Consider the following 26531-nt stretch of genomic DNA (forward strand, 5'->3'; position numbering starts at 1 on the left):
CTTGCACAGTGCTTGCCCTCCTACTTATAATCTAGAATAGAATATTGTGCTTGATTAATGGCGTAAAGATGATATGTAAACTATCAGCGGGGCTGCGGTTTTCCAGCCCTATGTTCAAACCATTTAAGATCAACAACCTCCGCAATATTTTGTCGCTTCAAATATACACAGTAATACAGGCTCCTTATAATACAAACACCACTGTGAGCTTGATCACCCCTAAAACAAATCCCTCATCTGCCTAAACAATTCATCACCTTCTCCAAAAGCCGGACCAACACCACCCACGTCGTCTCCCACGCCCGGTGTCCCATCCATCCCATTTCCAACTCCATATCCATTGTGCCCATTTCCCATTCCCAACGCCGCCTCAAATAGATGAGTCATCTCATAACTCATTTGATTTCCTGTCATCGGACTACTTCCTAATCCCGTACCTATTCCTTGTCCATGTCCATGTCCATTTGCATCGTATCCTCCTCCCATCCCCGTAATTTCATGACCTGCCAATCCAGCCATTGCAAGTGCCGCACTACTATGTGCATCATCCGCTCCCAATGCACCGTTATGATGATTATTTGAAGTGGGGGATAGCCCAAGTTTTGGTGCTACTTGTTTTAGACTTTTGATTGTTTTCCAAAGACGTTTCGATACAAAAGATTTATTCGAGAAACCCTTCACTAAATCGAGCGCCATATAGAATTCATCGCGACAAATCGAGCTGAAAGTAACTGGAGCATGACAACTTGCTAGAAAAATGACAGCCAATGCTGAAATGAGGAAATAATTGAAGCAAACTTGTTGTACGCGGTAAATGTCCGTGGTTTGATTGAGATGTGTGAGGACGCGAATTGTATCTTTTGCGAATTCGACAACGGTAGACGCATGTTGAATATGCTCTTGAATAGAGGATGCGGAGTGTAAGACAGGGCGATAAATCAGGATACGCATTTGATTGGCACGAAGGTAGAGAAGTATTTGTAGTCGATGGATTGCGCGAGAGGAGGCTTGAGGGGCAGCAGCAGTTGGAAGTTGTAAATGAGGTGGTATCGCTTTTTGCCATTGTGTGATCTGGTAGTCTAGATAACTCAACTCCTCGGTGATTACATTCGTTGAGGGTGTTGGGGAGAAAGAGCAGATTGATTTCCAAACTTTAGAACCTATTCTTGAATATGATATCATAACGTGTAGATAAGGGACCGAATTATCCTAAAAGAATTAGCTGAGTCATCAGGTAGATGAGAAAATTACATACAGGTTCTGGTAGAGAGGGATCAATATCTGAATCTTGTATAGCAAAAGGCATGCCTGTACCAAAACTCCATCTTCGATCAAGTACATAGATTGACCAGAAAAGTTTGGTAACAGCGACCCGTTCTCGTTCATCAGTCACAACCTTGAAAAAAGAATCACGTCTATGCAGACCTAACTCAATTGACATTCGTACGACTTGACCAATTATGCGCCAGGCTAATGCTTCTTCGTCACAATGGAAATGAAATATTGCCTAAGGATTATGTTAGTTTGTTGCTAAACAGTATATTGGTCTCTCAGTTTGCAGGAAAAAAGAACAGGGAACGAATTAGATTTTCAAGGCGGAACAGGACTTTGAATCCTTTGCGAAAGATTGATGATGGAGCTGTTTGAAACCCAGCAGTAGAACAAGGTGTAAACTTTGACGCAGAAAATAAAAAGAACAATCGCGACATCGGTAGTTGATTTGAGAGAGCTGAGGGACAAAACGTCGAACCACGGCTCTGACGCATAATATGTACACCAATCAGAGGGCCCACAAGTAGAGAAGGTACGAAACAAGATTATTCTGAACAAGTCATCTCAGTCAACAAAAATAAAAGGGCCTTTGGTGTAATTGGTTAACGCGCTGTGTTCCTTCCAGGTGAAAGTGTTCATTCCAGAGAAGCGGGTTCGAATCCTGCGAGGTCCAAATCTCTTTTTTCATTTTTGAATTTCTTTTGCTCTCTTCCTGGCTCACGTTGCAAAGCCCATCTTTTATTTACGTTGATCTTCAATTTTCATTCTGGGGACAGAGGAATAGATAGCACCACCTTTAATGAGACGAGGTTTTTGTGGTTCTTCGCTTATCATCTATAATGAAGTACCACAAATGTGATGGAATCTATAAGGATGGGAACTCATAACAGAGTAGCATACTCTAGATTCCATGACAGTCGGCACTACGCGACTACGGTCTGCATAGTATATACCCAGTGGTAGATTGAATAAAATAGAGCTTGTGATTTAACGCTGGAGTCGCAAAGTTCTGACTGGAGGTAGCATTATGTGAGCCGATTCCTTCCGAGTAGCAAGCATTATTCCGACTTTGATTTCCTTGCCCAGAAGCAGGTATCGATTGGGGAGATTTTTCGACTTCCAACTAAACCAAACACAGCAATATATTATTGTTGTGGCCCTTGAGACCCTTAATACTAATAATTATGGGTTGCGTGTCTTTAAAGCCAATGAAAAATGCAACAATTGGTCCAATCCAAAAATAAATGATATAGGCCTTGCAAGTGAATAATAAAATACGATATTCCCGGCGTTCATGTGAGATGTAGAGATAGGTTTGGTCCCTTACAAATTCAATCGTCGTCTTGAGATTTTTACCTGAGCCAACGTGTCAAGGCTCTCCAGTTTCTTCCATCCTTCATGAACTCCTACACTCAGCAATGGGTAGGTTTTTTGTGCTTCAACTATCATATGATCGATCTGCAATCTGATTTCTCATATGATAATCACAACAGTGCAACAATAAATCATACAGGCCTTGTAGTTTAATGGTAAAACCTGCCACGTTCTTAAATGAGCGGAAGCAAGAAGGTTGTTCGATTCCTCCCAACGCCAAATTTTTTTAATTTTTTTTGACATTTTCCTCATTGTGGTGGCCTTCCTATCAGAAATCCTTTTACAGCTTTGTACCTCTTTTGTGTCATACAAAGTTGAAGGTGTCCATGATACCAACCACATGTGCTCGGCATCCCACATTAGTCCCACTTGGCCAAATGTAGCATTATAAGTTGCATTTATTTTCACCTGCTCAAATGGCAATAGTAACTCATAACTCTCGAACGACCACCACCAACCTTGGAGAAACAAAAGAAACTTCTCTCAGATCCTGACTCACTAGAGTTTGTGATTCCCTTCATCCTCCACAACAATCAAGCAAACATAACATACAAAAATAAATAAGGGGTAAAAAACAAAACTCCGCAACTCACCACAAGTACCAAGAATGGCAAGCTTTTGACCTCCACAAATTCATCATGCAATGCGCGATCCGCAGGTTCTCTAACACTTTCAAATAATCTGAAGGCCAAGTCACTTTGCCCACTTCCCTCTGTGATCATTGAAATAGCCATGATAGTCTTCAATATGCAAGAGTTGATATCATTGATGCCTTGAGGATTATTGGATGTGGCAAGGCCATTCCTCACCGCGGCATCAATGAATTCAAAAAGGTTGGAACCATGAGCGATTAATTCCTCTATATCCACAACGGGATACATCAGACCCATTTCTTCTTCATATACCCTACACAGTCGAATCATTTCTTCTCGATTTACACTTCTCAATGGATCGGGAGCTCGAACACCATTCATATTGATGGATGGTAATGCCCTTGGCCGTAGTGGAGGTGGTGATGGTACCGGAGTAGGATCGTGAGTAGCGATGCCTTCATCTGCCAATGATTGATAACCCATATTATGAAGTGTGTTTTTAGCCACGTCTAGACCAAAAGCAGAACTGGTCGGTCCCCGAAATGAGGGATGCCTGGGTATAGGTTTATGATGAAAACTCAAGGGAGAAAGTCCTTGTACTGCGGATTGTTGTGATATTGACAATGATCTTTCTGATGATGCGCCATAGGATATGCTACCATCACCACCTCCACTGCCACCGTGGCGCATAGCATTTAAAGTCGAATATAGATTATCCACTTGTTCTTGTAATAAGGAAAGTTGTGAATTCATTCGACGAAACTCCTCCGATTCCTTGAAGCCATTGGTACAGCAATTCGGAGCATATTGACATTCGAGGTTGAGGTTTCCGCATCTCTGACATGGTGTATTTCCATTACATTTGATTTTCCTTCGTTTGCATTCATTACTGTATCAATATATGTATTAGTATCAGTCGAAAGAAATTCCGTCCTCAAATTATCCAATGTGTAATATTGTCTGCAGGTAGAGTCGGGTGTCTGACCCCCATTCGGACCTCCTCGGGCGCATTTCCATCAAATCAACCAAGAAGCAATTGAACATCAACCAGGATGCAAAGCAACCACATCAAGACATACCCATGCACACAAAGATAAATCAAGAAGAGAAAGAAAGATTAACTTACCAAGCGATAGATATATATCTATTTCTCTTTGCCCTTGTATGTGGAGTGCCTTCCTTATTTCCATTCAACGTTGCGTCGCCTCCTTCACCCGAATCATTTTTTCTCTTCTTTCCGCTCTGAGCCCCAGTATCCGCGGGTGATTCCGAAGACTGTAGTTGCTGTTGCTGTAGTTGACCATTCATGTTATCAAAGACCGGGATGGCAATGGGAGACTCTGCGATATAATTTAGATCATTAACTTGTGATTCAAGTATGTTCATTATCACATTGAAAATTAGAAGGACGAATATATGTCTTTGCGCATTTGGCCGGAGATGTTGGAAGTAGTTTCTATTAAGATTTTAGTTGAGTCGACGAGGGTTTTTTTTTTTAAAAAAGGTTATTTAACTCGGACTGGTTCGAAAATGGCAATCCAGTCCAGTCGATAATCACTTTCTAACAAATGAGAGTTGACGGATTTTCCCTTGACCAGATTTTTTATCGTATGCGGGGAAATTTAGTGCACAGTGCACAATGTAGAGAGAGGTGAGAAATGATAAACCAACAAGACAAGGCAGACAAGGATAATTGGTATGAGGCCGCTTGTAAGAGTAAGAGCCGATTCTATCAAGGGAAGGGAGGGAAAGGAAAGAAAGGGAAGGGAATGATGGAATATGATTATTTATCTTTACACGTGATGTTGAAAGATGGTAATGATTGGAGAATTGAGTTTCAAGGCAGCTGCTTTACATATACCATGATCCAATTATGAGACAATCTCAAATGCTATACATCAAGGTACATATCATCTACATGCGTCTATATGTCTATATACATCTATATACATCTATATAATATATCTACATTGAGCGTTACACATACCTCACATCAAATGATCTCAACATCAACAGCAACATCAGCTTCCTCTTCCTCTTCCTCTTCCTCTTCCCACAAATTCCCTTTCTCGAGCCAAAGAGGTTAACCAAGGTGACTAGATACGATAGTACAAGAACACAAGACCACGGCAGCTACCAATTCCTAGAACAAAGACAAAAGAGAGGATTACCAAGCTACTACCAGTAGAACTATTGACAAAAGATCCGGAGAACTCCTCCTGACTATACGTTCTCAATACCTAGGTACTTTGTAGACCTACACTAACGGGACTTCATTTACCGGCACTCCATCTATCCGTAACTCATCTACCGAGTCCTCAGATCCAATACGTGACACGTGACTGTTGATCGATTCCCTCGAATGATCAATCACCCAACATTCATCTTTCCTCGGAAAATACCTATCCATCATTGTGATCACGATGTTATCTGAAGCGGTGAACATTGCGAGTTTGAGTGGGCTCGTGGGCTGGGCTGGGCTGGACTGGGCTCAGAATGTGGGTACTTATTATCGCCAGGTAGGTACTTACAGCGAGCTACGAGTACTTCGTTCAGGTAATTGTTGATTTTTCAGCTTCCCGAATGTCCTTTGCAAATCCATCACCAAGATGTAATTGTTGAACAGTACGATATCACCAGTAGGTGCACAGACTCACAGGACAACATAACAGGAAAGCACAATTTCACACTCAAATTTATCAACTTCAAAACTCAATCAAAATTCCAAATTTTATTTAATATTATTTAAATTAAAATATATGATTTATAAATATAAGATTTATATAATATATAAAAATTGAATCTTAAAAATGAATATTGAATTTAAAAATCAAATAATATGTTTTTCTATCAAATTTTTTGATGGGATATTATATAATTGATTATATAAATTTAAATTTTGTTTTTTTTTTGAAATAAAACTTTTATTATATAAAATTTTTATATTTGAGAATAATAATTCTTAATTTCAAAGTCAAATATCAATTTTTTGAATTTTAATTGAATTATCAAAACAGCTCTTTTTGGTGTGAAATTGTACTTTTCCTTTTAAGTGTCCCGTGAGTCTGTGCACCCACTGGTGTATGATGATCGTTGTTTAAGTAATATCTTAGTAATCAATCCTCTATAAGATCTTCTCTAAATGTTCAATAGCTTCATTATGATTGATTAAAAATCATGATCTAATTTGATCAGAACGTCAAAGCATTCACACATCGTATCATCTTCACGTATTGATAGAATTCCGGACCATGACCTTTTTGAGATCTAAGAAACCTTTCATACTACTCCAGGGCTGCTAATCCACTCTTATTCGGTATACAGAATCATAGACTCGTTTTGTAATCTGAGAAAGTAGACATCAATACTACTCTATCGCACACAATACAAGATCATCAAATGTCCACTTACGAGTGAGTATACACAGACAGAAACGCCCGAGTTTCCATCCATCTCCCTCCAAATGAATTCATAGATTAACAATCCCATCACCAATCCCAATTCAGAAACCAAAATCCAACCAACAATCACCAACTACCACCTAACACATCTAATAAGTTATAACACTCCCAAATACATATATCTATATCAAGCATTCTATCCGGCTATTCCGAACATTCCCGAAATCGATAGATCCAAAGTACAATCCCGAATTATACCTCCCTCATGAAACCCCCTCCCTCCTCATTCATTCTGATTATATGACTCTTCCCCTATTAGATACAGATATCTCACTCGCGCTATAGATTTACAATATCCATATCCATATCCATAACAATGACAATAACAATAACCCTAACAGAAACATCAATCCCCAATCCTCAGCTCCCATCGCGTGCGGGAAGGACAGAACAAAGTGGAGTCTTCATACATCATATCATACATGCCAATATCGTATCAATAATCACCCACAGACCCACTACCTACCGGTAGATGGAGAACAGACAGAACCCCTTTATGTAGATTTTATCCGGGAATTTTGGGATGAATGATTTATCTATCGATCTATCTATCTCTTGATCTTTTCGTCGAGAATACCAAGTATAAATCATATTTACCTCTTCAAAAACAAAGAAAATTACATTCTATTCAGATATAGATGTAGAATTATCAAAAAAAACCATATCCTCCTCCATCTCCATCGATCTCCCAATGAACATTCATCTACCCTATCCTCCCATACATCTCATCTCATCTTTACCGAGCTCAAACTTCATACTCGTATGTAAGCACGGCAAGGTTATTTTCCATTCCAGCAAGCGCTTCATCTTTTGCAAAATCACTCATGGAGTACGATGAGATGGATGAATTTTAGTAGAAATCAATGATAATCATTTTTCCTTTCCTTTCTGTTATTATTCATTTAACGTGGTTTATCAGCATGTGGCCCACTTTCACCTCAATTTACACCTTTCTCTTTTAACACACATTTTATCAATAAATTATTATAAATTCGAATAATCAAGAAGCCTATATACTCCTTACTATCAAAGTTATTCAAAAAAACAAAAAACAAAGTATTTAAAAAATCACTAATATATATAATATCCTATAATGTGATTTATCATCGAGTGGATCATATCATTAAGTGGGCCATCATTTTTATATACAAAATTCGTTTGTGTGTAACCGTGCATTTTCTTTATTTATTGATAGAATTTTTTAAAAATTAAAACTATAAAATTTAACTATATAAATATTACAAAAATCTCATTATTTATTAGAAATTCGAATTAATATAAGAATTGTTATTAGGAATATTTTTTTGTAACAAAAATCATAATAATTTTCACTTTTTTTAATATAAAATGAAAATATTTATATAAAAACTAGATTTTTAGAAAACTAATCTTTTATTATTATTTAATCTTTTTTTCTTTTTCTAAAATAATAATTAGTTATTAAAATATGAATATTCAAAAAGCCTTAATTTTGGTGTATTTTGAAGTGGCCCACTCGATGATATGGTCCACTCGATGATAAATCACGTTATATAATATTATAATATAGAATTGTCACGCTAAAAGTGACGCCACTAATAGCCTTAGGCTAATTGGGTTTATATAGGCTTAATTCTCCCGTGACAAGAATTAATAAATTTATTTTTTATATAAAATATCAATATAAATCTTATAATTTTTTAGAATTAGAAGAGAATATTATTATCAAATATATACTTGATATAAATTCATAAGATTTTTTATTCAAATCTAGAAATATAGAAAATATAATAAATTATATTCTCAAATAAAAAAATATAAAGAATATTAAAAAGCTTTAAATATATTAATTTATAAAATATTAAATTAAATTAAAAATGTATTTTAATTGTATTTATAACTTTCAAAAAGCTTTCTATAAAGATTCTAAATTTATTAAAAAGTAATTTCAATTAATTACGAATATATAAATGAAATATAATGTTTTAAATAATGATTTTTATAATTTCGATGAAATAGGCTTTATAATAGGAATTATATATAACGTAGTTTATTAGTGCATACACTATATCAGTATGTGCACCACGAATTTTATATACAAAATATATCTATACATAACCATGCATTTCCTTTATTTATTAATATAATTGGATTTTTTAAGGAAATTATTATATTTGTTTATATAAATAACATAAAAATCAAATTATTTTTTAAAAATTTGAATTAAAATAAGAGTTATTAAAGATAATTTTTTTGTAATGAAAATCATAACAATTTCAGCTTTTCTACAAATATAATAGAAATATTTATATAAAATTTAGATTTCTAAATATTTTATTTTTATTATTATTTAATATATTTTTTTTTGAAAAAAATAATGATTTGTTATTAAAATACAAATATTGAAAAAAGATTAATTTAGGTGTATTTTGAAGTGGTATATATACTGATATGGTGTACGCACTAATAAACTACATTATAATAATAGTTGTTATTAGTATTAAGAGATGTAATAGAAATAAATCAGTATAGTTAGGTAATTGAGAATGAATTATAATAATAATATATGGAAATAGAGAGGATAAAATTATTCCTTTATTTTTAATAATTTAAAAATAGATTTATCTTTTCAATTAATATATCGAAATTAATCTTTTTATAGATTAGATTATTAAATCTATATTTAATAAATAAATAAATAATAAAATAGATTTAGAATAATTGAAATATTTCAATAAATATATTAAGAATCAAAGAAAAAGTAAATATTGAATATTGATACTAATGAATATAAAAATTATAAATCAATAGTTTTTCAAATATATTATAAAAAGAATAATATTATATATTTATATTTATTATTATATTGAAATTATTTCATTCCAATTATTTAATATTATCTATTTTAATAATTTAAAATGTTTATATAATAATCAAATTAATGAATTTATTAAGATATATATCAATTATATTTCAAAGTTAAATTCTTTATAGTTTTTAAAACTATATACAAAAAATCAATTATCTTTTTAAAATATAAAATTAGGAATCCAAGAAATAGATTTAATATTATTTAATTCTAACATTATATTTTTGAAATTAAATATTCGAATTTGTATATTTATTTTTCTCTTTTTAATTTAAATCAATAAATCTTTTAATCTGTTATAATTCAATTAAAGCTCTTATTTAATTAATATTAATTAATCTTAAATAATTTATTATTAATTAAACTCCTTTATATTTATATTTAAAATTATATTAATTTTAGTTAAAAATATAAAAAAATTAGTTTATAAAAATATACTTTTGAATATAAAGATTCATATATTTCAAAAAATAAATAAATATTAAACAAATATTAATATATAAAAAAATCTAATTATATTAAAAAGGAATATTTATTGAGTAAAAAACTTTTAATATATTATTTTAATAAAAAATTGATATTTAGATTTAATATAATAAATATCAAAAAAAGGGAAATTCTAATAAGGAAATATTTTTTAATAAATATTATAATAAATATAGAAAAACAGAATATAATATAAGAACTTATTAAAATAATTTAATAGATTCTAGATTATTAGATTCTTAATAGTTTTAATCAATTGAGTCGATTATTATTGAATAATATGAGTTTGAAAGTATAAATTGAGGTGAAAGTGAGCTACATGCTGATATGAGCCACATGCTAATAAACTACGTTATTCTTTTTTTCTTCCTTTCTTTCTTTCTTTCTTTCTTTTAGTACATATTCTTTATAATGAGATGAGGAATTGTATTAGTGAGATATATATAATAAACTCCTCCCAATTTTTAATTTTTATTAAGAATAATTATATTATACTATAATTCATGATTTATATAATATTTCGTATAATGTTATTGATAAGATGAGATGAGATGAGATGAGAGAAGAGAATATGAATTTAAGATTTTTGAAGATTTTTTTTTTCTTACTTTCTTTCATTTCTTTTCTTTTTCTCATATTCCGCTAGAAGATATAAAAGGAGACAGGGAGGGGAGTAATTCGATGAGAAATATATCTTCTTATCTACTTTGTTACTTCTTCTCAAAATCTAATATTGATATAGTAGATAGTATTATCACATATTAAAGAATCCTAAATCCTAGAACTCTATATCCTACACTTTCATTTCCAAATCAAATATATAAATTCTCCTTCTTCTTATTCCCCTTTCTATTTACAAATATATCTATTTATTTCTAATAAGTGATATTATACTATACTATATCATTCTTTTGCTTTTACTTCTTACTATCTCAGACGAGCTTTTTCTTTTTCGCTTCCCTATATCTATTTATATCTATCTATATCTATCTATATCTATCTATATCTATCTAATTGAATTTGAATAAATAGATATCTAGTATCTATATATATATATAAGGATTGAGATAAGGATATAAACTCGAGAGAGAGGAAGAAGGTTTATATAAACGTAAGTACTAGGTATATTCTATATTATTGATTAAACTGAATAATAAATAATAATAAGATAATATCTTATAAAGTTCAATTTAATCTAATATAATCCAAGAATAAATTTCCCTCCCCAAACCCTCTTAAATCTTCTATCTCACTCTCCTCCTTCCTCCTTTCTTCTTTTCCTCACCTTCTAATTCCAGATCCCCAATCTAGAATTATAAAAATACAATTTAAAGAAATCCTTAATGCGTAGCCTCTCTCCTATCTACAGACTTATATTTATACTTATATTATTTTTCCTCAGAATAATTCCTTGTAATCCCCTCTCGCGTAAGCAACTTCAATTCAATTTATATGATTATCATATATTAATATCTATCTAAATACGTAAATACTCAGATACTTAAATACTTAAACATCTAAACAACTAAACACCTAAATACTCAAACATCTAAACACCTCCTCTCATCCCCTTACTCTTTCATTTCTTTGTTCTCTCGTCCCCCATCCCCCCTCCTCCCCTCACAACTCAACTAACTCAATCTAACCTATAAAATCCTCTTATTCTTTTATCCTCTCATCTCTACTCTCTACTCTCTATAAAAATCTCTACTCGCAATACTTTATATATATACATATCTATATAAAATTCTCCATGTTATTTATTAAACTTATATGATTTCACTTTCACTTCCTCTTCATTAAGAAACCATCTCGAATCGTCTAATCCTCTATTTACATTATAATCATTTCTTATCTCCTATTTCATTTCTTATCTCCTATCTCCCATCTTTCATCCCCTTAGCACCTTTAGTACCTCTAATATATCTAATATGTTCAGTAAACAAAGTAAAGAATACTATTCTATTCTAATCCCTCGGCTTTTGATCCCATTCTTGAGATTATGAGGAAATTTAAAATTTATTAAGATTACTCATCTTTTTTAGCACCTTTTTCCATAACCGATTCTATATGTAACGAATGTATACAAATGAAAATAACCTCATCCTTTATTTATAATCTAATCTCTATATAAATCTCCAACCCTATATCTCTCCCTCCCTCTTATCCCTCTCATCCCTCAAATCCCTCAAATCACTCAAATCACTCAAAATCATCCACCCTATCCACCCCATCTACGCTATAAAATTCCCCCCCTTCCACTCATTTCCCTTTCCCTTTCCCTTCTAATTCCTTTTCCTTCTACCATTCCCCTCTCTACATCATTCACCCCCTTCCCAATCACTCATCCATTATCCTTCTTATCTTCCATCTCCACCCCAATGAATTAACCTTCACCTTTTTCTCCTTTCCACCTATTCTTTAATTCTATTCAAAACCATATATTAACATTATACTAAATCCCATCAGATCACAATACTCTCCTTTCTCCATACCACCCACCCCCATCCCAAATCATCCATCTCATCTACTCACTCCCTCCTATCATCTTTTCTATCCACCTCTTCACCTCCCATCCCTCTCCCCACCTCTTCCCTCCTAGAATTCATATATTCATTTTCTCCCCTACCAATTCCCCCTTTGAAATTCCCCATCTAATCTCTATAACCCATTCTCCACTACATAGACATACCAAACTTACTACCTATCCATCTATCTTTCTAATTTTTCATCCCTTCCCTTCCCTATACCAATCTCCCCCTTTCTACCCCCCTCCTATCCCCTCTCTTTCTCTCTTCCTCCCACCTTCAACCCAAACCCAAACCCAAATCCAGACCTAGACCCAAACCTACTCCTTTTCCCTCTCCTCTCCTCTCCCTCTCTTCTCACCTTTCTTCTCCCCTCTCCTTCCCCCACCCATCCTTCCTTAACCCACCGCAACCCCAAATCCAAAGCCAAATCCAAGCCAGATTGCAGGAGTAACATCACGCAAACTCCTCAAACGCCTCAAACCGTCCGCAACTCCTCAAACGCCGTAGAGGTTCTCAAACCCACCCAGCTCAACAACACAACCACGCTCCCAAATCCGGGTACTCCCTGCAGTTTCTATCCCTTTCTCTGCCCTGTTCTTTATCACCAAACTGTCAAACCCCGTCCCTCCTTACCTCAAATCTTTATATCAAAAACTATTTTATTCTCAATTTAATATGGACATTTCCTCTTTGTTATCATTCTTAGTTCCTTATTCTTATCCATATCCCCCTTATTTCTCCTATTAATCTCTTCTCATTCCCTCATCCCCTCATCCCCATCTCCATCTCCATCCTCATCCCCTCATCCTATCCCCCCCTAAGCTTCCCCTCCCTCTCCCTCCCCTCTCTTCTCCCCTTCCCCCACCACCCCAAGAACCCCTCCACTTCTCCCCTCCACACAATACAAGTACAAACTCTAAGAAATCCGCATTTATTCATCTATCTACCTACCTACCTACCTACCAAATATTCTCATCTATCCCATCCACTCGTTGATTCACGCACTCATCCACCCACTCACGAGATTCCTAGAAACTGATCTAGTACCTCACCATTTACTCGCCCCAACCCCACCATGCAAAATTTCCCTCCAACGACCTCGATCTCGGGAATTTAAGAAAAATACCTAGGTAAGCTTACATACACATCAATACACCTCCCAGGTAGATATCACAATTCATACACCAAAAATTCACTCATCCTCAAAAGCACACAATAAATAAATAAAAATAAGTCAAAGGATTGAATTCCTAACTAGTATACAAATCTACCAGCTAGTCAATATCAGCTTCTAGACTCTGATCATGGATCTCCTAGAGAATATAAAAATCTCATAATAGCATAGCATGCCAGCTAGCTCAGTAAATATCACGTCATGTGTTGTAAAGCCATGATTGGCGAGAGAGGGAAGAATATCATGGTAACCACCTCATACCATATCCGAAGCCATGTTCCATCCATCCTACCATCCATATCCCAAGCAAAAAATCATCAATTCCCTAAATAGCAAGAAAGCAAAGCAAAAATCATCCATCATTACGCACGCCATCAATGCTCTATTCGAAAAACAAGTGTAGTCTACGAGTAGTGCAGAAAGGGAGGTGTAGTTAGAGGGAATTGTAGTGTGGGGAAACTACAATTCTTCTCCTTCTTTACCGGCCTTCTTACTCTTCTTCTTGGGTTGTGGTGCACCTTCCTTCTTGCAGTGAACGATGAGACGAGTCCATGATTCATCTTTATCCCATTCAAATCCTGCGAGGACTGGAGTTTCTAATTCATCATCGGCCTAGTGGTGAGGATATGTTAGTATATTGGTTTCAAGAAGATGGCAGATGAGGAACATGACATTTTGATTATAGAGCGGAAAGATGAGGGAGAAATGCAAAAGGATAACATACCTTCTTACGGAATTGTTTGTAAATAGCATCTACTGCATCCTTAATTGTAACACCCTTCATATTTCTCGCAGTGACTTCCAACCCCAGTGGGAAATGTAAATCAATCTTCTTGACTGGAGGTGTAGTCAGAGATTTCTTAAGGAAACCCTTTTCCGGATCATCAAGAGTCATTGGTGATTTATTTATACGCCTAGAGGATACAATATCATCAGCCATCATTCATAAAGAATCATGTAGATATGAAGTTGTGTGTGAAGCGGGGTAAGAGTACATACCAGTTCAGCTTTTGAGTTTCTTTCGCAATCTCTAGTTCTTTTCCCTCTTTCTCTGTTGATTTGTTAGTATTTCTTCATGATCAAGTAAGACTGCATTGCATGTAAAGCAGGACAGAATATATTCATCGGTCAAAGAAACACAAAACACGAGAAAACATTACATACCCAAGTCATTAATATTCCATACACCAGGAGCACTCGAACTTGTTCTCCGATGACCCATGGATTTCTTCTCATCAGTAGGACTACTCGATAATCCTTGAACTGCAGAATCAACCTTGGTTAAAGGTATTGGATCAGCATCTTTACCAGCATTTGCTGTATTGATGGGTTGAGTTGCTGTATCGGCAGACATGATTGAAAGGTAGGTTTGTTTGTTTTACTTGATGTAGTAAAAGGGTAGTTAATACGATATCTCACGATATGGATCGAGAGACAAAGACAATGTTGGGATGCTTGGGATCAAATAACTAAGAGAGTTACTTGGAAGTGGTGTAGCTTGGAAGAGAGACTTTCTTTGATAAATTGAAGATCAAGAAAGATGAAGTGATGTAGAGTGTAGATTGTGAATTGTTTGATGTGTTGGATTCGGGTACGAACAAGTTAATGTATAGATGTTTGAAAGATTTGAAAGTGTGAGTGAGTTTTGGTGATGAGTGAATAACAAAGGAGGGAGGAAGGAGGAGGTCATTAGATTTTCCAAATGAGGGGAAATAGACAAGAAGTTACACAGCAGACAGGTGATTGGTTGAGGTGATCCGAATCAAAAAGAGGTAATAATTATAATTATATTTACAACCATCAGGTATTAACCTGGTACCTTGGACATGATTAATTTCCATTTGTCAAGATTCATTCTATCACTCCAATCATACTTCAATTGTTCTTGAAATCACACTTCACTTCACACTTCACTTCACACCTCGAACCATACATACATCGTACCTGAAATCATACCTCACATCATACCACCTCATTTTTCAAACCACACTCCAAAATCAATCAATTAAACATATAGAACCTTTCCAGATCCTCAATCTGGAATCTTTAATCCTCAACTATCCTACAACCTCTCCCTTTCATTTCACATCATTCTCCATCCTATATCAAATATCAACATCTCATACCCATCCATTCCCCATGTAGTATCTTCCCCTGGAATCTCACACCCAAAGAAGCCTAGTCTCCCCAACCACTCCCTTGTCCGGTAAAGCGGCAAAGCGAAGTTCCGACCCTCTCTCCCCTCAAAACTGGGGAAGTGGGTCATACCCCAGGTTTCGCCCATGATATCTGCTGACTCTTATCACGTCATGTAAGTGTTGGAATATCAGTTCATTCTTTGATGCGTCGTCATCCCTTCCGAGTACTCATTGAAGATGTTGATTTAATACTATCGATTGAATGTCTTGAAGTGGAAATGGAAATTGAGATGATAAACGTAAATTGAAGATGGGTAACCTTGTACTTATTTTAATTGATCGACGATAAGATAATTCCGTTGTATCAACACCAAAACAAAAAACAGAACAAGAAATCAATTGACCAAATCCAAACCTATCCAAATCCCACCCAATCAACCACTCTATCCCTTCAATCAAAAGAGGGGTTATACAATCATTCGATTGGTTTCTTCCGTGAGGGGTAAAACAACACTAACAACGTACCGTACCTACCTACGTATCATTCTTCCCCTCTCACCACCCACCCCATCGAATCATGCAACCGCAGCAAATCCCCAACCACCACTCCCAAATGCAAATTCGGAATTAGATATCCAACCTCAGGATCTTTGTATTTAAACTTTCTCTCTATCCTAGCATCAACAAATAACATGCACGCTCGCGAGTACATTATTGAAAATAAGAAAATGATTATTCTCCATCGCGTTAGGGAAGCGACGCGATGAGTGCACGCTGGATTGCTAAGTGAGGCATTTTATGCATTTGTTCTGGTTTGTTTTTGGGGGCTATGGGGTAAGGTTGCGATCATGATGAAAGTTTAATGGGCAACTTGGCTTTGGGAGGATAGTTGAGAGGAGGGAGGATCTGGTAGATGCCGGTAGATAGATAGATAGCTATCTATGCTTCTGTCGATTTGCGGATCATATCATGCTGATGGGAATGCTTTGGTTGATAGATACCTAGGTAGGTAGGTAGTGGATCTGGGTAGGTAGATATCTACTACGTACGCCCATACATCCATACACATCTTCACAATCCTACGGGATATATCGCGTGATATATCGTACATTGTACCCCATATCCATCTGATTTCCTGTTTGCATACCTATACATAAGTCTGTGATAAAAGATACAATTTCAAATAATTCCCATTATCCACCTACTCCTCTTTATTCATCTCCCTCATACCCCCTACTCCTCTCTATCCACCCCCTCTTCCCTCTTCCCTCTTCCCTCTTCCCTCTTCCCTCTTCCCTCTTCCCTCTTCCCTCAAACCACCCCCAACCACCCCGGAAGCATCGGAAGTATCGAAACAAAACACTACTTACTTCACAGGGTCGATCTATCAATCTTTCTATCTATCTGCATACCATCCACCCATCAATCTATACTATACTACACTTGACTGAACTAAATCAACATAATCTAAAATGAATTGAAATACTAGATACCTAGATACATGCGATACAATATCTAAGGCTGTGAAATAATCGGTTCAGGTTCAATATTTTGTTATGATATGATACGATACGATACGATACGATACCCAGATTCCCGGTTCCATTTTTAGAACTCGACTGAACTGAGGTGATTATTTAAACTGAATGAAATGGGATCAGATCAGATCATTTTGATGATGGGTGTATTGATTGGCTGATCGATTGCATGATATGTATGATGTGGTATCGTATGGTATGATTTGGAATGGCATGATATGATGATACGACGATAAATAATAACATGATATTGGTATATTCATAATCTCGTGATAAAGCGTATATAAGAACGTCGTTTCGAAACTACCTCCCCCTCACGCTTAAGTATAATGCGGCAATGCCCCTTCATTAATTTCCTTCTTTGCGCCCTCACCACCAATACTCTTTCCAATATCAAGAACGCCCTCAATCTCTCCCGAAACTAAATGACTAATTCTCTTGACTCCTTCTGGAATCTTGAAATGAGCCGGTAGTGGAGTCCAACTTTCTTCATTATAATTTTCCTGTACCTTTCTACATTGTTTTAATCCCCACTCCGTAACCCCCACCATCAAGCAACTCTCAAACATAAACGCCATACTTCCCTCTCCAACCTTTGCCGGTTTTAGTGGAGCATTCGATGCTTTATCGTGAGTACCTGCATCAGGACCATGAGCTGACATGATATTATGTAGAGAAGCGCCTGCGGGCTGGAAACCTCCTCCTGTTTTTGCATCATATTCGCCGCCGATGAGACCCATGAACTCAGACATGGTGTTGCGATGATACCAGGGAGGTCGGAATGTGTCTTCACCTACGAGCCAGCGTGGAGGAAAGATGACGAAATCCGCAATGGCGGTACCAACATGATCGGAAGGAGCAGTGAGGACGGTGAAGATACTGGGATCGGGATGATCAAATGATATACTGCCGATGGTGTTGAAACGACCGAGATCGTATTTGTATGGGTAGTAGAGTCCATGCCAAGCTACAACATCGAATGGTGTGTGTGTTTGAGTAGCTTCAAAGAGGTGTCCATTGAACTTTGACAGGATCTTAAATTCACCATTGGTGTTTTGTTCAAAATTAGCTACTGGAGCTTGGAAGTCCCTCGCGTTGGCTAAACAATTCGAACCAATTGGTCCCAATTCTGGAAGTTGGAAATGTCCTGAATATAATTCCAATATATATCCTCGAACTGGTCCTTCTGGAAGTTCCACTCGATATCTGATTCCTCGAGGAATAACACAAATTTCATTTGGTCGAACGAGTAGGTTTCCGAGCTCGGTCTGAATGTCCAGAACTCCATGTTGTGCCACGATCAAGAAGTCTCCGTCGGCACTATAAAATGCTTGGTTCTTGTCCATACTCTTTCCGGCAGCGAAGATAAAGATTCCAATTCCATGTTTCAATGTTGGATCACCAGCTCCAGCGACCAGTTTCAAACTGTGTACCCAATCCACCGTCTCGTCTAGATCGAATGGATCCCATCTCAATTGATTTGGTATTTGATGTAATTTGTTTCCTTCTGGATTTGTGTTGTAGGAGGAGGTCTCGCGAGGAGTAAAAGGTTGATGCGACGCCGCTGGTAGAATTCGGTAGAGCCATGATTGTTGATTCTCATGTCGGGGTGCGGTAAATGCTGTGCCGGACAGCTTTTCGGCGTACAGACCATAAGGAGGCTTTTGAGGAGAGTTGGCTCCTATAGGAAGAGCACCTGCGACAGCTTCGGATCTGCGAAAGTATTAGGAAGAGTGATTGAAGGGGTTATGAACATAAGCTTACTCATGATATGAGCCGAAACCATTTTGATATTTATACTTCTCTGGTGTGTTAAACTTTGTGACAGGCATTTTGAAATGCCTATGATGGTATATATGAAATCAATTTAACGTTCACCTTGGTTTGGGATGTTTGAGAAGGTAAGAAAGATATGAAATATATTAAATTTGAAATTAAGTTTGCGAAATCCTTCTTGAAATATATTTATCAATCAAGCCATTCATGAATTGTTATACCGCTCATGACGAGGTTGTTTTCCCCGCGTACAGCCGATAGAATTCCAAAACATCGGGGTCACCAAATCATTCCATTCCGCATGCGGGGTGAATGTGAACTGCCAAGATTAGTCATCACATTTCATGATTTTTCTTCAAGCGGAATTCATTCCGTCATAATCATATACGAGAGTTGCAGAACAAAGTCAATTCAGACAATTCTAGACTGACTCAATCTTCACTCCATACAAACTTCATGTTTGATCATTATGCTTTCAATTCTTTCTTCACTCTCGATTCCATCCCCATATTTTCAGGCACGGAAGGGAACCCGCGCGGAATATAAACATCTGAGGCTGTACGATCGGGTCCCAGTTCTCCACAGATTCTCACTATGAACCAATCACAATCTATAATTCTCAAACTTGAAGATTCATTCACGATTTCCCGATTAACTGGGGAATATCTCACAGCTCGTACGGTCAAGCCTGGAAAATGAACTCATCTCTCGTAAGGACAAGTTTGAAAAATGGACTCACAGATGAGACATGGAATAGAATCCCATTGCTTGGACTTCGTTATATATCGACCGTTTCTTCCACAATCTTACCTCCATTCAAATTGACTTTCTTACTTCACTCTTCCTCCTCCTCCTCTCTCTCGTCAATATCATATATATCATCACAATGTCTCCTCAAACCATAGGCATTGCGATTATCGCCACGGTTTTCTTCATTGTTCGATACTTAAATCGTACAGATACTCCAAAGATTAAGAATTTGCCGGAAATTCCTGGATATCCTCTCTTTGGAAGTCTTCTAGAATTTGGTGTCTCTCATGCATTGGTAGCCAAAAGATTGGCTGAAAAGTATGGTGCTGTCTTCCAAGTCAGATTAGGAAATAGGGTAAGACATATCACCATCTCCGCAGAAATACCACACTAATTGTAAAAAAAGCGAATTGTATTCGTCAACACTTTCGATGCTGTCCGCCATTTCTGGGTTACCAACCAATCGGCTTTGATCTCTCGTCCTACTCTTCATACCTTCCACAGTGTCGTATCTACTTCTCAAGGTTTCACCATTGGTACTTCTCCTTGGGATGAATCTTGCAAACAACGAAGAAAGGCTGCAGCTACTGCTTTGAATCGTCCGGCCGTTCAATCTTATATGCCTATCATCGATCTTGAGTCTAAGGTTTCCATCAGAGAATTACTCAACGATAGTAAGAATGGTCAAGTTGATATCGATCCTATCTCATACTTTCAAAAATTTGCTCTTAACACCTCTTTGACATTGAACTATGGATCAAGACTTGACGAAGTCAAGGACAAAAATTTGCTTCAGGAAATTTGTGATGTGGAAAGAGCCGTTAGCAATTTCAGATCCACGAGCAATAACTGGCAGGATTATATTCCATTGCTGAGATTGTTACCAAAGTCTAACACTGAAGCTATTGAATATAGAGAAAGAAGAGACAAGTACTTGAATTTCTTATTGAACAAACTCAAAAAACAAATCGAGGAAGGAACAGATAATCCTTGTATCACCGGAAACATTATCAAGGACCCTGATGCGAAGTTGAATGAAAGTAAGTTTCCTGCAATCTCTCATTGATATGATATACTAATCCGCTGTAGACGAACTCAAATCCATATGTCTAACCATGGTTTCTGCTGGTCTTGATACAGTTCCTGGTAACTTGATCATGGGTATTGCATATCTCTCCTCTGAACACGGTCAAGAAATTCAACAACGAGCGTATGAAGAGATCATGAAGGTTTACCCTGATGGGGATGCATGGGAACGTTGTCTTGTTGAAGAAAAAGTTCCTTATGTTACTGCTTTCGTCCGCGAAGTTCTCCGATTCTTTACTGTTATTCCTATTTGTCTCCCAAGAACTAGTATTAAAGATATTGAATATAACGGGGCCACGGTTCCAGCTGGTACTACTTTCTATATGGTAAGCTCCCTTCTAACTTAAAAGAGTTCCAACTCATACTAACGACTATCCAGAACGCATGGGCCGCTGACTACGATTCCACGCACTTCAAGGCCCCCAATACTTTCTCCGTCGAACGCTACCTTGACAATCTTGAAGGAGGTGGAACACCTCACTATGCATATGGCGCCGGCTCTCGCATGTGTGCAGGTTCACATCTTGCGAATCGAGAACTCTTTACTGCTTTTATAAGATTGTTCACAGCCTTTCAAATTGTGGCTCCGAGAGATCCAAAGGATCGACCGATCCTAGATGCTTTGGAATGTAATGCGGTCAAAACTAGTTTGACAACAGATCCTTATCCATTCAAAGTGGGTTTCAAGGTTAGGGATCAAGGAAAGTTGGAGAGGTGGATGAGTGAGGCGGAGGAGAGGACGAAGGATCTTCATTAAGAAGAAAGTGGTGGCAATAATTTTGGGAAAGATGAGCCTAGTAGGGGCGATGCATAATTTATCGATTTACGATGGAGGAAATTATATCATGATTCATGACACGGAATGAAGCGTCATAGACATTTGCATGGCTTGGTATTCTGTATTGCGAACTGCATAGCGAGTTTTTGTTTTGTTCTTTTTTTGCTTTTTTTTGCACCCAGATTCAGAAATTCTAAAGAAGAGATTGAATAAAAATAAGAAAGATTTTATCTATCCAACATTTTTGCACGCGCTTGATATCACGTCTATGCTTGTGTTCATTGCATGGTACCAATTTTCTTTTCTTTTTTCCCTTTTTTTTTGTTCAGTTGGTATAAAATCAATTCTTGGAAATGTTTAGAAAATCGTGAAACAGAGAAGCTAATATCTAGGAGAAGTTTCATGCTTCGTAAAGATTATTGTGTAGTAGGGGACAATGTGATGATTCTGTGGGGCGTTTCCTGGGTATTACTCTTTCTTATTTTTTATATTCCGTGTGTGTCTTTTGTTTATTGTTTGGGAGACGAGGATTTGTGAAGTGTGAAGTGTGAAGTGTGAAGTGTGATGTATGGATATATTTATATGTATATATAGATAGATAAAGCTCGACTTTGTGCTTTTTTTATATGTTTCCTATTTCGAGAGTGAGAGTGAGAGGGAAGGGAACTGAAAGGGAACGGGAAGGTCTAGTTTAGTTAATCGTGTTGTGTTGTATTGCGATTTTGGTGTGGTGTAAGTTGTGCTCTGGATTTGAACTTTGAATTTTGAACTTTGAAGGTTGTGGGAAGGTCCAAAGGGAATGTGGAGGGAAGGTGTAGGGAAGAATTGGGGCGGAGAGGAGGAAGGGGGGAAATGGGGTTTGGGGTGTGAGAGGGAGATTTGGGAGTATGTTTGCGGATAGCAAGAAAGGGGTGAGGTGGGGGGTTTGCTGTCATATCTGTGATTTAGGATTTGGGATTTGGGGTTTGGAGTTTGTAATCTGTAGTTGACTCCAATTTTGAGCATCGGAGTAGACAGCAGTCAGTCTTGTGGGCAGATTTTTTGATTGATTACCGGAAAGGTTTTTGTTGTCGTTGTTGATGTTGATGTTGATATCGATGGTTTGGTTTGGTTTTAGTGATATACCGATGTTACCCACTATTAGATATGTGAATATCACCTCCCTCGTTTAGTCTACTAAATTTGTTAGATCATGATGAATAACCGTATAGCAATTCTTCGGAATCGTGTTACAATTCTCGTATACTTATTATTATTGCGTAAATGATGGGTACGTAGATAGGTAGCTGATATACATTCATAAGTTAATTATCGATTATGGAGTCAACTACGCAGAATATAGTTCCTGGAAATAAAAATCGGCAAGAAAAGGGGTTTCTATACGGGGTAATGATGGGGATGGCAAAAGAAATGGGAGTTGATTGTGATGCGAATAGGTTATTTGAGATGGGTTGATTTGTCAAGTGTGGTGGCGGAAGAATGGATGCATTTGGGATCCTGAATATCTACATAGGTATATATAGCATGTGGTTTCGTTGTTGGAAAGTATCATTCATGAGCGTCGCTATTCTGAGATAGAAATCGTCCTGAGCTATGGGTATATATTCGTATTTCAGGAATCGAGAATAACACGTATATATTGATGTATGTAAGATTACTTGCCTGTTTATAATTCTTTTATCTGATCGTCATTTTAATTTCAATAGTCACCATCACGTCGACTTTCACTTCGCTGACTACCGTTGTTAATGGAGAGGAAGATTGTCACCATTCTATATTTTCACCAAAGGATATTTAATATCCTCTGTATCTTGAATGATAATATTGATTGGTGATATTCAATTCTTCTTTTGAACCTGAAAATGGAGGAGTGTGAAAGAGGAAGCAAATCCTGAGAGGCTTGGTTGATGTCATGTATTCGGAATGGATCTTGGAAGCTGAGCTGTGGAGTGGCGTTTATATACACGGGTCCGAGGTGATTATTAGGTGATAGAATAGAATGGGGATGTTTGTAAATGAATTACTACTGACTTGGGTATTGGATACAAGCTGAGAATTTGTGAGTTAGTCACTCTTGACGCGAGGTGCGGGGAAGGAAGGAAATAGAGAGAGTTAAGAAGATGTAGCTGAATCACTTGCCGGTATATAATAGAGTGGACTTCGCATGGTTTTAGAGCTGCAATGGTTGTGAAGGGAAGGAATCAGAGGCCAGCAAATGGGGTGTTGAGATGAGAAATTGTAGTCACTAGAGCGGTGACTACTTCCTGCTTAGATTCTCGCATCGAGACTATAGAGTGTGAGATATGCGTATACTCCAAAATCATGTTGTCGTTCACATGAAGTTGCTGATAAAGATTTATGGAAAAATAGCACGACGATAGTCTTTGACAGTGACAGCGAATTTCCACTTTTAAAGTATTTGGTGTTCTCTCTTTCGAAAGTGACAATTATCACGGCATGCTCGGAAGATTACGATTCAACAATCAATCCCATTTCCAATCAGCGCGATTTCTCTATGCGTGCCTTCAGTTGATTCTTTTCACAAAAAAGTTTCAGTCCATTCTTGAAAAGAAGCATTCTTGTGGTTTGATGTTGGTTTAAGGTTCGATTTATATGCCTACCTACCCAGATTGGATTTATGTACTTACACTTGCACTAAACAGGTCACAAGTGAATACCCTGAGGAGATGGTTTTGTATCTGTGCTCAGAATACTCGAGTTCAACTCGTGATAGCTTCCTTGTAAAACATACAGTAAGCTTTTCCTCTAGTCCAGATGAAATAAGTGAGAACAGTATGAATCGCTGATGAGAGATTCGCAGTCACTTGATTTCAATACCGCCACTGGATATGAACTAGAGAAGTCAAGCACGTAAGGAACCAGAATGTATATGAGAAGAAAGTCAGTTAAGTTTACAGCTTTGCGGCGACATCCATTATTGATATCCCCGTAAGTTCCTCTGAAACGACATTCAACTTCACCAAATGACAGCTACTATACAATCGCAAAACCACGATCCCAAGAACCAGAGCCCACGAAACATATACTCAAAAGCATCACCTATCTCAAGTCCTTCTTGGCACGGGAATTGTAGCATAATAAGCCATAGCTGCCATGTTAATCTCAGGAGTCAACTCTTTTCCTTTTTCCATCATTTTAGCCAGGAGCTTGAAGTAATGAATGTAGAATGCCTGGGTTCTTATTAGTTGGATCTTCTAACCATGTAATTCCCATCCTTTTTCCTTGTCTTCTCATGACATTCTCTCCACTTCCTCTTCTCCCCTTTTGAGCTTCCAACTATCCTCCGTTACCCTCTCCAATAGAGTCCAGCCCCCCCCCCCCCAGAAAAAAACCACAGGTAGCGCTAAAACACAAGCGAGGTAAAAATTCAAACCTACCGGAGTAAAAGTATTAACAAATTTCGCCTCCTCATCCGTCTCATTGCTAAATGTATGAGGAGCTCTAGGAGGTACAACCACATAATCACCTACTCCTGCATTGATTGTCTTCTCAGATTCGCCGGTTGAGGGATTGGCGGGGACTCTGAAGGTTATTACTTGAGGGTGTTAGTAAAGCTGAAATGGAAGTAGTGGGTTATAGGGAGGTGATGGCAGGATAAGAGAAGATGTAGGGGGCGAGTGAGGAAAATCGAAGAGGAAGGGCATGAGTGGATAAAAAAAAAGAAAGCCTACCCCCTTTCGTAACCAAAAAGCATTCATCATGCATCTCATGCCAGTGAGCTGGCGGCCCTCTCAAACCCGCAGGAAGAGTGCCCTCGACGGTCGAAATCCGGTTATCTATCAGTTTTGTTAATCCTTTTTCATAATTCATTTATCACCTTCTTGAGCATCTCCTCGAGTCTCCCATACTAGATACCTCGAAATCAAATATAGCCAGTAACTTATACGTAGTCCAAGAGGGAAAAGAAAGAAAAAGCACATACCAGTCCTACTCCCATCTTCCAAAACTCTCAATTTGACATTTCCCAATGTGATGATTTCTCCTGTCTCTGCCTTGACATAATGAACTGGAACATTTGGTTAAGGGGTAATTGGTGCGGGAGGACTCATTTTCACAGCGAAAGTATTTCTCGACGGTATTTATGAGAGCAACTGTTCTATAGGTTTGGAGGAGGTTTGGGTGTTTGCGAAACGTGATAGGTGCGTAGAAAGGAATCAATGGAGGAAGTATAAGCAAATTATAATGTAAAGCATAATGGAAAGAATCTGAATAGACACTGGCACTACATCTTTATATCTTCAATCTCTACTCCAACCTCTTTCAAAGGATCAATCGTCAAGTACCATAATTATACAACAATGAACCCCAAATCGGAGGATCGCTCTCCAAATTTGCCGATCTTCTGAAACTCATAATTCAATCTGATTGGTTCGCTCGCACCAACGGGCATCAACGAACACCTTGGAAGATGTCGGAATAAGCAGAGGACCGAAGTGCAGCTAAGGATTCAGTGCTTACTAATGGCTGCAGGATGCGGACTCTGACACTTGTTGAGTATACCGGATATTGAAATTTAAATCCGTATTATTGACTGGTTTGTTGCATGGCTATCGTGATGTCCTCGTCTACTACGGATATGATGGATGAGAAGGGAAGCGGGTGTACTAATGGAAGGCTAACCAAAGACATGTGGCTTCACTGAAGTCTGTACAAATAAATGAGGAACTCTGCATTCTCTTGGTTGACTAGGCACCTATAATCAAAG

At 37.2% G+C, this 26531-nt stretch overlaps 5 protein-coding genes across 5 annotated transcripts; 1 reads left to right on the forward strand and 4 right to left on the reverse strand.

Moving 5' to 3' along the window:
* Positions 1 to 36: 36 nt before the first annotated feature.
* Positions 37 to 4942, reverse strand: EAE97_002219 (uncharacterized protein). The gene is made up of 5 exons (XM_038872730.1): positions 4366 to 4942; positions 3240 to 4128; positions 2941 to 3054; positions 1256 to 1507; positions 37 to 1209 (listed from the first exon to the last, which is right to left on the reverse strand). The coding sequence occupies exons 1-5, from the start codon at positions 4623 to 4625 to the stop codon at positions 220 to 222; spliced, it is 2505 nt and encodes an 834-aa protein (XP_038735936.1). The 5' UTR covers positions 4626 to 4942; the 3' UTR covers positions 37 to 219.
* An 8843-nt stretch (positions 4943 to 13785) lies between these two features.
* EAE97_002220 (uncharacterized protein) lies at positions 13786 to 15565 on the reverse strand. Its single transcript, XM_038872731.1, has 4 exons — positions 14904 to 15565; positions 14739 to 14790; positions 14464 to 14653; positions 13786 to 14351 (listed from the first exon to the last, which is right to left on the reverse strand). Exons 1-4 carry the CDS (start codon positions 15091 to 15093, stop codon positions 14199 to 14201), a joined length of 585 nt encoding a protein of 194 aa, XP_038735937.1. The 5' UTR covers positions 15094 to 15565; the 3' UTR covers positions 13786 to 14198.
* Positions 15566 to 17735: 2170 nt separating this feature from the next.
* Positions 17736 to 19247, reverse strand: EAE97_002221 (uncharacterized protein; the record flags this gene model as incomplete). The annotated part of the gene is made up of 2 exons (XM_038872732.1): positions 17736 to 19128; positions 19180 to 19247. 2 exons carry the CDS (start codon positions 19245 to 19247, stop codon positions 17736 to 17738), a joined length of 1461 nt encoding a protein of 486 aa, XP_038735938.1.
* A 31-nt stretch (positions 19248 to 19278) lies between these two features.
* On the forward strand, positions 19279 to 22174 carry EAE97_002222 (uncharacterized protein). Its single transcript, XM_038872733.1, has 4 exons — positions 19279 to 20296; positions 20348 to 20981; positions 21031 to 21353; positions 21407 to 22174. The coding sequence occupies exons 1-4, from the start codon at positions 20078 to 20080 to the stop codon at positions 21782 to 21784; spliced, it is 1554 nt and encodes a 517-aa protein (XP_038735939.1). The 5' UTR covers positions 19279 to 20077; the 3' UTR covers positions 21785 to 22174.
* Positions 22175 to 24870: 2696 nt separating this feature from the next.
* Positions 24871 to 26179, reverse strand: EAE97_002223 (uncharacterized protein; the record flags this gene model as incomplete). The annotated part of the gene is made up of 5 exons (XM_038872734.1): positions 24871 to 24996; positions 25204 to 25361; positions 25498 to 25602; positions 25749 to 25832; positions 26110 to 26179. The coding sequence occupies 5 exons, from the start codon at positions 26177 to 26179 to the stop codon at positions 24871 to 24873; spliced, it is 543 nt and encodes a 180-aa protein (XP_038735940.1).
* Between the last annotated feature and the right edge of the window lie 352 nt (positions 26180 to 26531).

This window comes from Botrytis byssoidea, assembly GCF_014898295.1.
Source record: "Botrytis byssoidea strain MUCL 94 chromosome Unknown BBYS_004, whole genome shotgun sequence".
Classification (NCBI taxonomy): domain Eukaryota; kingdom Fungi; phylum Ascomycota; class Leotiomycetes; order Helotiales; family Sclerotiniaceae; genus Botrytis; species Botrytis byssoidea.

Excerpts from the sequence above, each read along its gene's own strand:
- EAE97_002219 (XM_038872730.1), bottom strand. The coding sequence starts at position 4,625 with ATGAACATACTTGAATCACAAGTTAATGATCTAAATTATATCGCAGAG. Across the intron at positions 3,055-3,239 it reads TGCCATTCTTGGTACTTGTG|GTGAAAATAAATGCAACTTA; the intron begins GTGAGTTGCGGA and ends CCATTTGAGCAG. Across the intron at positions 1,210-1,255 it reads ATCCCTCTCTACCAGAACCT|GATAATTCGGTCCCTTATCT; the intron begins GTATGTAATTTT and ends TAATTCTTTTAG.
- EAE97_002222 (XM_038872733.1), top strand. The coding sequence starts at position 20,078 with ATGTCTCCTCAAACCATAGGCATTGCGATTATCGCCACGGTTTTCTTC. Across the intron at positions 20,982-21,030 it reads TGATGCGAAGTTGAATGAAA|ACGAACTCAAATCCATATGT; the intron begins GTAAGTTTCCTG and ends AATCCGCTGTAG. Across the intron at positions 21,354-21,406 it reads CTGGTACTACTTTCTATATG|AACGCATGGGCCGCTGACTA; the intron begins GTAAGCTCCCTT and ends ACGACTATCCAG.
- EAE97_002220 (XM_038872731.1), bottom strand. The coding sequence starts at position 15,093 with ATGTCTGCCGATACAGCAACTCAACCCATCAATACAGCAAATGCTGGT. Across the intron at positions 14,791-14,903 it reads ATGGAATATTAATGACTTGG|AGAAAGAGGGAAAAGAACTA; the intron begins GTATGTAATGTT and ends ACAAATCAACAG. Across the intron at positions 14,654-14,738 it reads GAAACTCAAAAGCTGAACTG|GCGTATAAATAAATCACCAA; the intron begins GTATGTACTCTT and ends TGTATCCTCTAG.